The sequence below is a fragment of the Schistocerca americana genome, chromosome 9 (genome assembly GCF_021461395.2).
Source record: "Schistocerca americana isolate TAMUIC-IGC-003095 chromosome 9, iqSchAmer2.1, whole genome shotgun sequence".
Taxonomy (NCBI): Eukaryota; Metazoa; Arthropoda; class Insecta; order Orthoptera; family Acrididae; genus Schistocerca; species Schistocerca americana.
Genome location: NC_060127.1, coordinates 134,851,398 through 134,865,256, shown reverse-complemented (window position 1 = coordinate 134,865,256; position 13,859 = coordinate 134,851,398). Strand labels below are relative to the sequence as shown.

General features: G+C 42.7%; 1 protein-coding gene across 2 annotated transcripts in view; it reads right to left on the bottom strand.

Moving 5' to 3' along the window:
* LOC124550982 (4-coumarate--CoA ligase 2-like) overlaps positions 1-13,859 on the bottom strand; it is a 272,580-nt gene that overhangs the window by 50,291 nt on the left and 208,430 nt on the right. For both annotated transcript variants that reach the window (XM_047125802.1, XM_047125803.1), the window contains exon 8: positions 6,781-6,953. In XM_047125802.1, the coding sequence (XP_046981758.1) occupies positions 6,781-6,953 (173 nt within the window). The remainder of the gene's footprint in view (positions 1-6,780; positions 6,954-13,859) is intronic.

The window sequence follows — 13,859 nt, the reverse complement described above, 5'->3', positions numbered from 1 at the left end:
CCTACAGGAAAAAATTTGCCCGAAACGTCCACGTGATTTAATGGAGCTCAGAAGAGTTATTCTTCAAGCTTGCAGTGAAATTACATGTGCCGTAGGGTAATCACAAACTTCAGTGTTCGTTTGAAGGAAGTTAGGAAACGAAATGGTGGACATATTGAGCATGTGCTGAGATAGAACATATCTCCATGGACGGCTCTTCATTGTAGTATATGTTCCTTTCAGATTGTATTGACAATAAAGTTTATATTCAAAAACAAAATGGTAACCCATTTCGTGCGCCACCCTGTAGTTGGAAGTCCCTTGCAGAAACACTGACCCGTGCTGCCTCTATACCTGTCCGTAGTGTTGCCAGTGCAGCACTCTCTGCAAAAACTGACTTCTCCATTATGTCTCATAAATGTACAATGGGATTCATGCCCTGTGATCTGGGTTGCCAAATCATTCGCTGGAATCGTCCAGAACGTTCTTCAGACTAATCACGAACAATTGTGGCCCGGTGACAAGTTTGGCAACATGAAGTCCATGAATGGCGGCAAATGATCTCCTAACACCCAAACATAACCATTTCCAGTTAATGATCGGGTCTGTTGGGCCGCAGAGCCCAGTCAGTTCCATATAAACACAGCTCACACCACTATGGAGCCACCACCAACTTGCATCTACATCTACATATACATGATTACTCTGCAATTCACATTTAAGTGCTTGGCAGAGGGTTCATCGAACCACAATCATACTATCTCCCTACAATTCCACTCCCGAACAGCGCGCGGGAAAAACGAACACCTAAACCTTTCTGTTCGAGCTCTGATTTCTCTTATTTTATTTTGATGATCATTCCTACCTATGTAGGTTGGGCTCAACAAAATATTTTCGCATTCGGAAGAGAAAGTTGGTGACTGAAATTTCGTAAATAGATCTCGCCGCGACGGAAAACGTCTTTGCTTTAATGACTTCCATCCCAACTCGCGTATCATATCTGCCACACTCTCTCCCCTATTACGTGATAATACAAAACGAGCTGCCCTTTTTTGCACCCTTTCGATGTCCTCCGTCAATCCCACCTGGTAAGGATCCCACACCGCGCAGCAATATTCTAACAGAGGACGAACGAGTGTAGTGTAAGCTGTCTCTTTAGTGGACTTGTTGCATCTTTTTAAGTGTACTGCCAATGAAACGCAACCTTCTACATCTACATCTACATCCATACTCCGCAAGCCACCTGACGGTGTGTGGCGGAGGGTACTCTGAGTACCTCTATCGGTTCTCCCTTCTATTCCAGTCTCGTATTGTTCGTGGAAAGAAGGATTGTCGGTATGCTTCTGTGTGGGCTCTAATTTCTCTGATTTTATCCTCATGGTCTCTTCGCGAGATATACGTAGGAGGGAGCAATATACTGCTTGACTCTTCGGTGAAGGTATGTTCTCGAAACTTTAACAAAAGCCCGTACCGAGCTACGGAGCGTCTCTCCTGCAGAGTCTTCCACTGGAGTTTATCCATCATCTCCGTAACGCTTTCGCGATTACTAAATACTTTTGGCTCGCCTTCCCCACAATATTATCTATGTGCTCTTTCCAACTGAACTTGTTCATAATTTTAACACCCAGGTACTTAGCTGAATTGACAGCCTTGAGAACTGTACTATTTATCGAGTAATCGGATGCCAACGGATTTCTTTTGGAACTCATGTGGATCACCTCACACTTTTCGTTATTTAGCGTCAACTACCACCTGCCACACCATACAGCAATCTTTTCTAAATCGCTTTGCAACTGATACTGGTCTTCGGATGACCTTACTAGACGGTAAATTACAGCATCATCTGCGAACAACCTAAGAGAACTTCTCAGATTGTCACCCAGGTCATTTATATATATCAGGAACAGCAGAGGTCCCAGGACGCTTCCCTGGGGAACACCTGATATCACTTCAGTTTTACTCGATGATTTGCCGTCTATTACTACGAACTGCGACCTTCCTGACAGGAAATCGCGAATCCAGTCGCACAACTGAGACGATACCCCATAGGCCACAGTACATTGTTGACAAATTAGGTCGGTGGCATCGTGGGGCCTACGCCGTGCTCGTACCTTACCATCATCTCTTACCAACTGAAGTCGGCACTGACCATGCCACGGTTTTCCAGTCGTCTAGGGTGCAACCGATATGGTTATGAGGGTAGAAGAGGGGCTACAGGCGATGTCGCGTAACAAAGGCACTCGCACTGGTCGTCTGCTGCCGTTGCTCATTAACGCTAAATTTCGGCCCATTGTCTTACGTCCCACACTGATTTCTGGGTTATTTCACGCAGTGCTGCTTATCTGTAAGCACTGACAACTCTACGCACAAGGCACGGCTCTCGATCGTTAAGTGAAGGTCGTCGGCCACTGCGTTGCCCCTGGTGAGAGGTAATGCCTGAAATTTGGGACTCTCGGCGCACTCTTGGCGCTGTGGATCTCGAAATATTGAATTCCCTAACCATTTCCGAAATGGAATGTCCTATGCGTTTAGCTCCGACAATGATTCCGCGTTCAAAGTGTCGTGTCACCGCCAGACACCACACTTGCTAGGTGGTAGCCTTTAAATCGGCCGCGGTCTGTTAGTTTACGGACCCGCGTGTCGCCACTATCAGTGATTGGACCCGAGCGCCGCCACACGGCAGGTCTAGTCTAGAGAGACTCCCTAGCACTCGTCCCAGTTGTACAGCCGACTTTGCTAGCGATGGTTCCCTGGCTACATACGCTCTCATTTGCAGAGACGACAGTTTAGCATAGCCTTCAGCTACGTCATTTGCTACGGCCTAGCAAGGCGCCATATTCAGTTACTATTCTGAACAGATAATATTGTGAATCATGTACCGTCAAGAGCGACGTTCATCATTAATGGATTAAAGTTAAGTATCAAACTAATTACGTCCGCTTTCTGAATTCTAATTCCTTGTCTTGTTCCAGACCTCACGTCAGCCCGCGTGAGCTAAAACGCGTGCATTTCGGCCTCCTCTCGTAACACGGTGTTGGCTCTTCTGCCAACATAACACGAAGTGTATTAATTACCGTCGTGCGGCCATAATCACGTCGGAAACCTTTACGCCAGTCGATCGCCCTTTTATACCTTGTGTACGCGATATGACCGCCATCTGTATATGTGCATATTGCTATCCCATGACTTTTGTCACCTGAGAGTATACTTATAAGAAGGGTCCCGCAGTAACCATTTCTGCCTGTTGATGCATGACTCGTTCGTTACACTTCCCTACTCCCTGATTTTCGGGATTTTGTGGCATTGCGTCATAATTTCATGTAACAAAAATCTCTATATACACGGTGATTATTATCAAAGTTAACCTTTTAAAAATGCTGTAGAAATAACACCACTGGCCAGAATGACGTCAAACTGCAACGGAATATTATCGGAGACGGGGGAAAACGTATGGCAGAAGAAACAAAATAGTGTGAAAATTGATCAATTGATGGCGCTGGATGTGTCAGAATTCGTAAATGAAAACACCTGTCATGCGCACGAACCAGTGATGTTGGTATAAACACACCGGGTACACTGCTTTTCCTCCTTTCGCGTCTGCGACCTTCGCCATGACTGTCTCAATGCAGGATCGCGCTCAGCTTGTAAAGCTGTGTTATAAGAATGATGACTGTGCGTGAGTTGCTCTGCAGAAGTTACGGACAGCGAAGGGTTTGAAAAAAAGGCGTTGATCCGATGACTGCCGTGGATCTGGAGAAAATGACTCGGAAATTCGAAAAGACGGGTTCTTTTGGTGTGCAACCTGATAGAGGGAGGAAACGAATTGATTCGATGTTAGTGAAAGCAGTGACCACAGCATTGCGGGAGGAGACGAGTGGTGTGCGCAAACGTGTAGTCCACGGAGAATTGCCCGAACATTGGACATACTCGTGAGCACAGTGAATAAAATCCTACGAAGCATGCTTCTTTGCTATCCATTCAAAATTAGCTACGTGCACGAGTTGCTTCCTGTTGACCTGCAAGCAAGAGATACCTTTGCTTTAGAATTTCTTGCTCGCATGGAAATGGACAATGACTGGCCGTGGAACATTTTGTGCACAGACGATGCCCACTTCCATCTGACAGAATATGTCAGTACACAGAATTGTCGAATATGGGCAACGGAAAATCCACACGCAAGTCAGCCAGAACCACTTCCTCCTGAAAAGGTCAGTGTGGTGCGGGTTTACGGCATCATCTATCATAGGACCATATTTTTTCGAAGAGACAGGTGCTTCCGGTTCTGTTACCTGTACTGTCACTGGTAATTGTTATGAATGTCTTTAGCGCAACCACGTCATCCAGCTCTCCAACAGCGTGGATATGTGGAGAGGATCATTTTTATGCAAGATGGCGCACCTCCGCGCATTGCGAATCCAGTTAAAAAGCTGCTTAACCGCCATTTCGGAAATGCTAGAATTATCAGCCGAAATTTCCCTACAGCCTGGCCGTCCCGATCACCTGACCTTAGTCAGTGTGACTTCTGGCTGTGGGGCTATCTGAAAGATTTTGTGTTCAGTGTTCCGTTTGCAAACTTAGCAGCATTGAAAGCACGCATTTCACAGCACCTTCTGGACGTGCCCCCAGAAACATTTCGATCAGTTCCTCGATTTCACCTTGTTGCAAAAAACGGTAGATAGCATATTGAACATGTTTTGCGCCAGTCACACGGAAATTTTAATTCCATTTGATTTTGATTGATTCTTTTTACGCGGTTTTTGGCGCCAGGACAATTAAAAACCGACGTGAGTGATGCTTTTTATGCCGTTTTTAGCGTCAGGGCAATTAAAAACCCATTTTTCCCATTTCATGTGATATGACCTTGCCGTGGTGGCTGGGCTTACGTAACTAACAGCATCACACCTGTACACCCACGCACACTGAGTAGTACAGTTCGTTTAACAGCAAACGTCAAACTTAGGCATTGTTTTATGGTTCATTTGTCATTTGTAGTCGACCACTGTTAAATTATGATGCTTACAGCGACATGGGTTGCTGCATTTTGTAACTATTTATTTTTCTTCTGCCATACGTTTTTCCCCTTCCCCGACAATATTTCGTTGCAATTTGACGTCATTCAGACCAGAGACGTTATTTCTACAGAGGTTTGAAAGTTTAATTGTAATCACCCTGTATATAACGAAATATCCTGGCTGAGTAACTGACTGCCGGCTACGGTGGCCGAGCGGTTCTAGGCGCGTCAGTCCGGAACCGCGCGACCGCTACGGTCGCAGGTTCGAATCCTGCCTCGGGCATGGATGTGTGTGATGTCCTTAGGTTAGTTAGGCTTAAGTAGTTCTAAGTTCTAGGGGACTGATGACCTCAGATGTTAAGTCCCATAGTGCTCAGAGCCATTTGACTAACTGACTGACTGACTTATCATTGCCCAGCCCAAACTGCTAAGGATAGAAAATTGAAATTTGGAGAAGATGTTGATCTTGTACCGTAGACCACTTGAAAAGTGGTTTAATAGTGACCTTCTCCCAAAAATCTTTTCATGCCCAATTTCACCCCCTATTGGGTGGAATTCCGAAAAATCCTTTAAGAAAGGAGAACGTCACTACTAAACCACTTTTCAAGTTAGAATTACGAAGATTGGTATTTGGTTTCTCGGTCAGAAACAAAGAAATTCGTGTTTCACAATTCTTGGAAATTTAACCCCTTTAAGGTGAAATAGCTGCTGAATTTTTTTAAAAATAAATCATTATTGAACAAGTACTAAAGCATTTTTGAAGGCACATCTATGAAAATGGGTATTTGACTTCTCGGTTGCACATAAAAGAACGGGTTGAAATTGTAGAAAAATTCAACATAATGGGGGTGAAATAGGGGCTAAAATGTTTTATGAAAATATCTCATTAGGAAAGCATTTTTAAAGCTAAATCTATGAATCTATTAATTTGGCTCCTTGGTTAGAAATAAAAAATGACTTGTTTCAGTGTTTTTGGAAATTTAGCTCATAAGGGGGTGAAACAGGGTCTGACTGATCCACTGCCTCATCATCGCACAGCGCAAAACTGCTGAGGTTGAAATTTTTAAGAGGCTGTTGATATTATACTGTAGGCATCGTATAGTAAGGTACTGTTCGAAATTCCATTCCTAAGGGGGTGAAGTAGGGGCTAAAAGGTTTTCTGAAAATACGTCGCTATTAAGGCAATTTTGAAGTTAGAAATACGATAGTTGTGTTAGGTTCCCTTGCCAAAATTTTTTTTAGAAAAAACACGCTTCATCATTTCTGGAAATAAAGGGTGAAAGTTTGTCTTGAAAATAAGTTATTAAAATACTACTATAGCGTTTTTAAAGCTACATCTATGAAAAGTGGTATCGGACTTCTCGGCTGGAAGTAAAAACATGTTTCAGTCTGTTAAGGAATTCAGCCCTTAAGGGCTGAAGTACAGGATGAAAATTTTTATGAAAATATTTCTTTATATCAAAATACTTTTAAAGCTAAATCTATGAAAATTTGCACCTGACTTCTAAAGTTAATATGTGTTAGGAAATGCAAGTTTCTTTGGAAATATCACCAGAAGAACTCAACAGGCAGGGTTAACAAAGAGCTGCGACCCCAGCTAAGAAAATCGTTTCTAGTCAGAAGTTCATTCGGAAATAACCATGCTTTTATGCCTTAATCAGCATGAAAAGTTTAGAAGATATTGCAGTTTGTGAACAACAAAAAAACTCGATTAAAAAGCACAAAAAGACATCTGTGCAAACCATACAGTGTAGAAGGCGCTGAGCTAGTGCAAAATAAATCTGACATACCTGAGGTCCCTTGGTGACTATTTCTCCAGGCTGGTTAGGTCCCAGAACGCGCGAGGTTTCCACGTCGACGACTTTGACGCTGGTGTTGGGTAACGGCTTACCCACAGTCGTCTGCTTCTTGGTCGTCCTCTCAGAGTTGAGCACACACGGGGCCGCTTCTGTCAGGCCGTAAGCTGCCTCCAGCACACACAAAACAAACATTACAGACACACAAGACTGGTATTCGGATGGGAGTGCAATATCCAAGTAAGACAAAAAAAGTTAATCCAGGAGAAAGGAAGGATAATGCGAAATGGAGGAAGCCCTGTGGAGCATCTATGATTGGTCCACGCACTGGCAACTGCGAGCGAAAGTAAATAAATGCAACCCACTCCACGTAAACAGGCGAAGAGATATTTTTTATATTAGCGAGTGAAGAAAACCCATGAAGTCACGATCGCACATGAAATCTTTTTTATTTGGATGCATTACTAGTTTCGGCTAACAGTCGAGCCAGCTTAAGATCATAAAACCTAGATTAGTTTGGTGTCATTACTGCTTATCACATTGTTGAAATCTTTCTTAAATTTAAGACGTTACGGCAAAGTATATATGATCATCTGTGTTACGACATGACGTAAATACTGATTGTGTCAGTTATGAAGTTTTAACGGTATGGCATCTTGGGTAAGACGATGTCTTTTACATGTAAACATATTAGTGAATAGTTCCACATACAAATATTGTTCTTTTTTTTTTTAACTGCCATTTCTCGGCATTAATGTACACTTCCAGATTTACGACCATCGTTCAGTGACGCTGGTCAAGATGATGAAAAGCTGTATGGATGTTGTCATTTGAAGGAAGATTTTAGTGATGTGTGAAACCGTAATGGCACCAACACTAATGAAGAATATTTTATGATCTGAAGATGACTAGACTGTTAGCCGAAACTAGTAATCCACTCGAATAAAGAACATATAATGTGCGATCTTGATTTCGTGGGTTTTCAGTCCCTCACATAAGTAAAAAATTTACAACTAATCGCAGATCCCTGTTTGACAACGTTAGCATATTTGGGTTCATTACTGTTCGATTACGCTATTAGTGAAAATTCACCAAAAACAGTAACTGTCGCAAAGTACCCAGGAGGCATCCTAGAGCGGAATGACGACATAAGACAAACTGCAGGAAAAGCAGATGACAAACTTACATTCACTGGAAGAATCTTAAGGAAATGCGGTGTGTCCGAGGAGGAATGGTTTCTTCGTCCAGACATTTGTATTCAAGATTATGAAACAAAATTTATTTTATAGGTTGACTCTTACACATAAGATTACAGCAACCAGCCACATTTTACAATACTATTTATTTATTTAAACAGTGCCGTTACCGGTTTCGAACCTATAGGTTCATCTTCAGACGGCTAGTTCACGTTTTACATTGGATTTCATGTTTTGTTTCTCCATTTACATGAAATCTTATGTAAAACGTGAACTAGCTGTCTGAAGATGAACCTATCGGTTCGAAACCGGTAACGGCACTGTTTAAATAAATAAGCAGCATTGTAAAAAGTGTCTAATTACTGTAATCTTCTGTGTAAGAGTCAATCTGTATTTTGTACACAGCCACGGGCTCAAAATATCAGTTTTTGACATAATAACATAAAACTTATTTTACATTTTTCGATATCTTAGCTGTTTTTCTACATAGTCAGTGAGCAAATATAAACATTTGTTGTAGCCCACTGGGTCCGCAGCTCGTGGTCGTGCAGTAGCGTTCTCGCTTTCCGCACCCGGGTTTCCGGGTTTGATTCCTGGTGGGGTCAGGGATTTTCTCTGCCTCGTGATGACTCGGTGTTGCGTGATGTCCTTAGGTTAGTTAGGTTTAAGTAGTTCTAAGTTCTAGGGGACTGATGACCATAGATGTTAAGTCCTATAGTGCTCAGAGCCATTTCAACCAATTTTTTTGTAGCCCACTGGAAGCTTCCCTGCACCTTCTGCAAACTCAGTTGCTGCCAGATTGCTGAAATGGTCACTAATTTTCTACTTAATCTCGGTGGCATCTCCACAGTGCTTTCTGATCAAACAAAAATCATTAGATTTGGAAAGAAGGTTGCTAAGCACTCGGGGTCACTTCAAGACAGATGAAAAAACAATGCTATTACAGACACTGGCTGCGAGGAGGCATTGATTGAAATCAATGGTGAAAGTTGAAATTTTATGCCGGACCAGGATCAGAACCCGGGTCTCCTGCTTATTGGACAGATGTTCTGATCACTGAGGCATCCCGACACAGCGATCATTACAGCTGCACGCGTTCCATCAGATGGAAATCTTCAACTTCTAATGTGGTGCCCCTTGACCATTATCCTCGTTACACAGCGATCATTACAGCTGCACACGTTCAATCAGATGGAAATCTTCAACTTCTAATGTGGTGCCCCTTGACCATTATCCTCGTTACTCACGGCATTTTGCCGATTCCCGTAAGAGTTTGAGACTGCTGCGCAACTGCGCTGAAGAGATTATAGGCCTTTTCCATTAATCATATGTACATGGTGTCTCATTTACCTTGCTCACCAAAAAGAACTTCTTTGTTGCGTCATATAAAAAAATGGTTTCAACCAGTTCGTGGTCAGGGTTGAGAGATTGCAGGGCACTCTCACTTCTGATTCGTTGTAGGGAATACGATCTACAGCGAGTTGACTTCATACATTGTGATGAAATGGTGGACAGCAGTTTATGGTGTTGTTTGCGTGCTCTAGGGAAAGAAATATGGCAAGCTTTACCTGCATTCAAAGGAACAGGGTGCTGACTTAAACGACTGCAGTAAAAGCACGGCGTTGGTGGGGGGGACAAAGCGCGTTTTTTCTGGAGAACGGTGAGGACACATTTCCAGACGGCCTGTGCCGTGGTCGCATTGTGCTGAAACACATTAAGCTTTGGTGCGAGATGTCCAGGTATATGGCCTAGCGCCGAAAAGTCGCTGACAGCGCATTGTAGTCCTTGTTAGCGAGCAAGCCGCCAAAAGAAATGTAAACGTTCTGCAAATGTCTGTGGGACAGGGAAACTGGGGCCCATACGTCCACACTCTGTTTCAAAACTTGTTTTATTAATGCGAGTTTATGACCGTTCTTTGCAAACTTTGAAATGGACGCAACAGGGGAGATAACAAGCTGTTTATGGAGGGCTGTGCTTCCACCCTGTATTGTATTAGCAAAAGATTCGGCAAACATGTGGGAAAGAGGCCATGAAGCTGAATTTTTTTCCGTTTCCTGCTAATTACCTTTAAGTCTCTGATTGGTCAAATCGGTATGCAGTGCAAAGACCATTCACTGAGCTTAGAATGATGGGATACAGCTCATGATTGGCTTGTGTGAAAATGGGGGAAGTCAAAAAAGAGAACTGTGCTTTTGGAACCGAGCTGACGAGGAAACGGAGAGAAAGGGAGATCGGCACTCTTGAACAAGTCTCTTGTACTGGCGCTACATCATCACAGTCACAACGAGTGACGCGTGGGTGCACTCATTTGTCTTGAGTCAGCCATCTAAACATTTGACGTATTCCGACATTCACAGTCGTGGCACGGAATTAAATTGGTTTGGCAGACCAGCAAACGGGTCCACCTCCACTGGAATCTGTCTGGGTTTCAGAGGCTCATCGGGAAGTACCTGTGTTCTGAATTAACCGAACGCAAGACCGCATACTCACATTTTTCGGGAACATGCATTTAATAACAGATTGCCGCTGTCCATGACTTCAGTCGCCGAATGCATCGTAGTTTGTCGCCTTGACCAGTAGGATGATAAAGTATTTGCTGCTGCGACGTAGGGCTATAATATCTATTTCTCAGCACCCTTTTTTTTTCGAACCATATTTTTCCTTTTTTTGGTATGGTAGAATATAGATGCTTGGTGGTGGCGTAGTTTGATGCCATATCCTGGATTCTCGTGTATGAAGTGAGATAGAGCGAGTAGTGTTCTGTTAGTGTCGTATGTCAATCACCAGAAAATCACTTTCTCCACCATAGATCCCATTTTAGTAAGGCTTTTGTCAAATAAATATTTTTGTATGATGTTTCTTTAATAATTTTGTTGTCTTGTCTTGTTTAAGATCAATAAATCGATTGTGAATTAGACTACAACTTCTCCCTGAGTTCTAATTAACAGTTCCTTCACATTTTTATGGCAGTCTAGATCAGAAACATAGGGAGTAGCTTTTTCATTTGGTGTCCACTGCGTGGATCTTTTACTTCATTAACAGTAATCTTCTTTCAGGGTATACGTATTATGTTTTATGTATCCCCACAGATGTGGAAGATATAGGATCAACTTTAATTTTCTTAAATGGAACCATGTACATTTGATTGAAGATCACACTTATTCTTTCCAAGAGCTATTCAAAAACGTGTCACACTATACCATTTTTGTCAATAAAATGTAGAAGTGCAAACGATAGAGAGTACCCAGTTGTGATCAAACGAAGCTGTTTACTCCCTTGATTGTAGAACATTATGTGCCCAGTGAGTTTCTGTAGTAGAGGTGTGGGTTTTGTTTATTATTTCCCATGCACGGCCGCACTGGGTAGCCGTGCGGTCTAGGGGGCCTTGTCACGGCCCGCGCAGCTTCCCTCGTCGGAGGTTCGAGTCCTCCCTCAGGCATGGGTGTGTGTGTTGTCCTTAGCGTTAGTTTAAGTTAGGTTAAGTAGTGCGTAAGCTTATGGACCGATGACCTCAACAGTTTGGCCCCGTAAGACCTTACCACAAATTTCCAAATTTCCGACTCATGTAAACACAGGTACTCCTCTCCGGAGTATGCACCTCATTTCTTGTTGCTTTAGCGTACAGTGCACTGCATACCAGCGTAGTGGTGCATCAGAGTGACGTAGTAGCTGCATGGCGGTAGTACACAGTGTGCATACAATTTTTGCTGTGTGAAGGTGTATGATGTACACGCGTGACCATAACTTTGAAATGCTGCTAATCTACGGAGAGAGTACGGGGACAGAAAATAATGTATTTATGTTCAGTACTGTTATAGAACATGGTGATTATTGTGTTATTATTTCTATCTTGTACTCTACTGTACGCACCTGTACTGTAGTTTGCTATAGGCGGGCGAAATTCTGTTCTGGCACAACTACTGTACAGCAGACGATTCCCTGACAAGCCATAAACTTCTCGCTGGATGTCTGATCGTTTCCTTTCCGGCCTACGTGAAATTGAAAGTTTAAATGCTGGACCTGGAAATAGTAGCAGAAAACGAACAAACAAAACTGCTCAGGAAGGTGCGCTCGCTGCCATAACCGTGAATCGCTACAAACCCAGTATGAAGTAGGTGTCTCGGAAACAAGTGCACGTCGCATTTTGCACCGTCACCAATTCCATCCTAACCATGCTCATTTAAACTAAGAACGTCATGGTAATGACTTCAACAACAGCTTGCACCGTCACAAATTCCATCCTAACCATGCTCATTTAAACCAAGAACGTCATGGGAATGACTTCAACAACAGCTTTCAATTTTGTCAGTTGGTTCGGCGACAAGTTCTGACTAATCCGAATTTCTTCTCAGATGCTCTTTTTACCGAGGGTTCATTCTCCCACAAAGGAATTGTCAATATGAGAAATACGCATTACTGGTCCATCAACAATTCACCATGGCTCCGACAGATAGAGCATCAGCGTCCGTTGAACGTTAATGTTTGGTATGGAATTATTATAGATACCATTCTTGAACCTTTCTTTGTAAATAGCAACCAAAATAGCAGACAGTATGCCCGATTTTTATGACACACACTTCCTGTTCTCTTGGACGGCGTACCTCTGATCACATGGTATCAGCATGATGGATGCCCTTGCACATAACGCCTTACGACCACGAATTCCGCACCATAAATACCCTGGTAGGGTTATTGGACGTGGTGGGCTAGTTAGTTGGCCTGCCCAATCTCCGGACCATACACAGCTGGATTTTTTCCTGTGGGGAGCAGTCAAGGATGCTGTTTACCAAAATGTTCCAACAACAATAGAGGTCATGCAACAACTCATTATTGATGTTTGTACAGCCATCACAGAGGCAGTAGCAGCGCCATTTGGGGTGTCCTTCGTCCACAATGTGACACTTTGTATGAATGCTAATGGTCGCTGATGTAAACGCTCAATTTTCATTTAGTGATAGTATCACAGTAAAAGTTACTACAAAGGGCCATGTTACTACTGCATTGTCATAAGCAGTGTAATACGATACTGTAAAATAACAATATCCAGTTACTATATAGTACAGTACTGTTGCATTCACTGTTTATTGGTAACCTGCTAAATGTTCAAACGCGCCTTGAAGAGGTTAAATCATTTAGTGAATGAAATGCACTGGAGTGATATTTAAGTTAGGGAAGTTATGTATTATCTATCATTTTCACAACTACTAGTTTCGTGAATAAAATGGTACAGTGTGAGACATTTCTGAATAGCTCTTGGAGAGGGTAAGTGTATTCTTGAATAAAATGTACATCCTTCCATTTAAAAAATTTAACCTCTAACCCATATCTCCTACATCTGTGAGGATACATAAAAGGTATACGTTAGGAAGAACTACCCAATGATTTTAAGAAAATTGGTAGAAACAATATAATGCATCAGATAAAAGGTATTTTGGGTGAGCAGGATAAATGGGACGCTCTGTATATGTCGCGTCTGTTCTTTTAGACCTGCCAAGAAGAACAGACAACATTTTGATTCCAGGAGCCATCATGAATTAAGACACAAAGAAATCACAGACATTGGCTGCAAGTAGGCATTGACTGAGTGGGGAAAACCGAAATTTTGTGTCGGACCCGGATTCAAACCTGTGTCTCCTACTTAGTAGGCAAATGCTCTGCCCACTAAGTCACACAGACACAGTTGCCATTTTAACTGCACCGACTACCCTAGCACGCCTCCTGTCATTATGCTTGTAGCTCTTTGGTACTCAGATTTTTTTCTTTTTTCCTTTTGGGGATCATGAATGATTCACCCAACAGAGTGCAGATTTGTTTGTGGACTGTTATACGAAACCCAGGTCTTGTCGCCAGAAACAGGGTAGTTCAAAAATTCCTCGC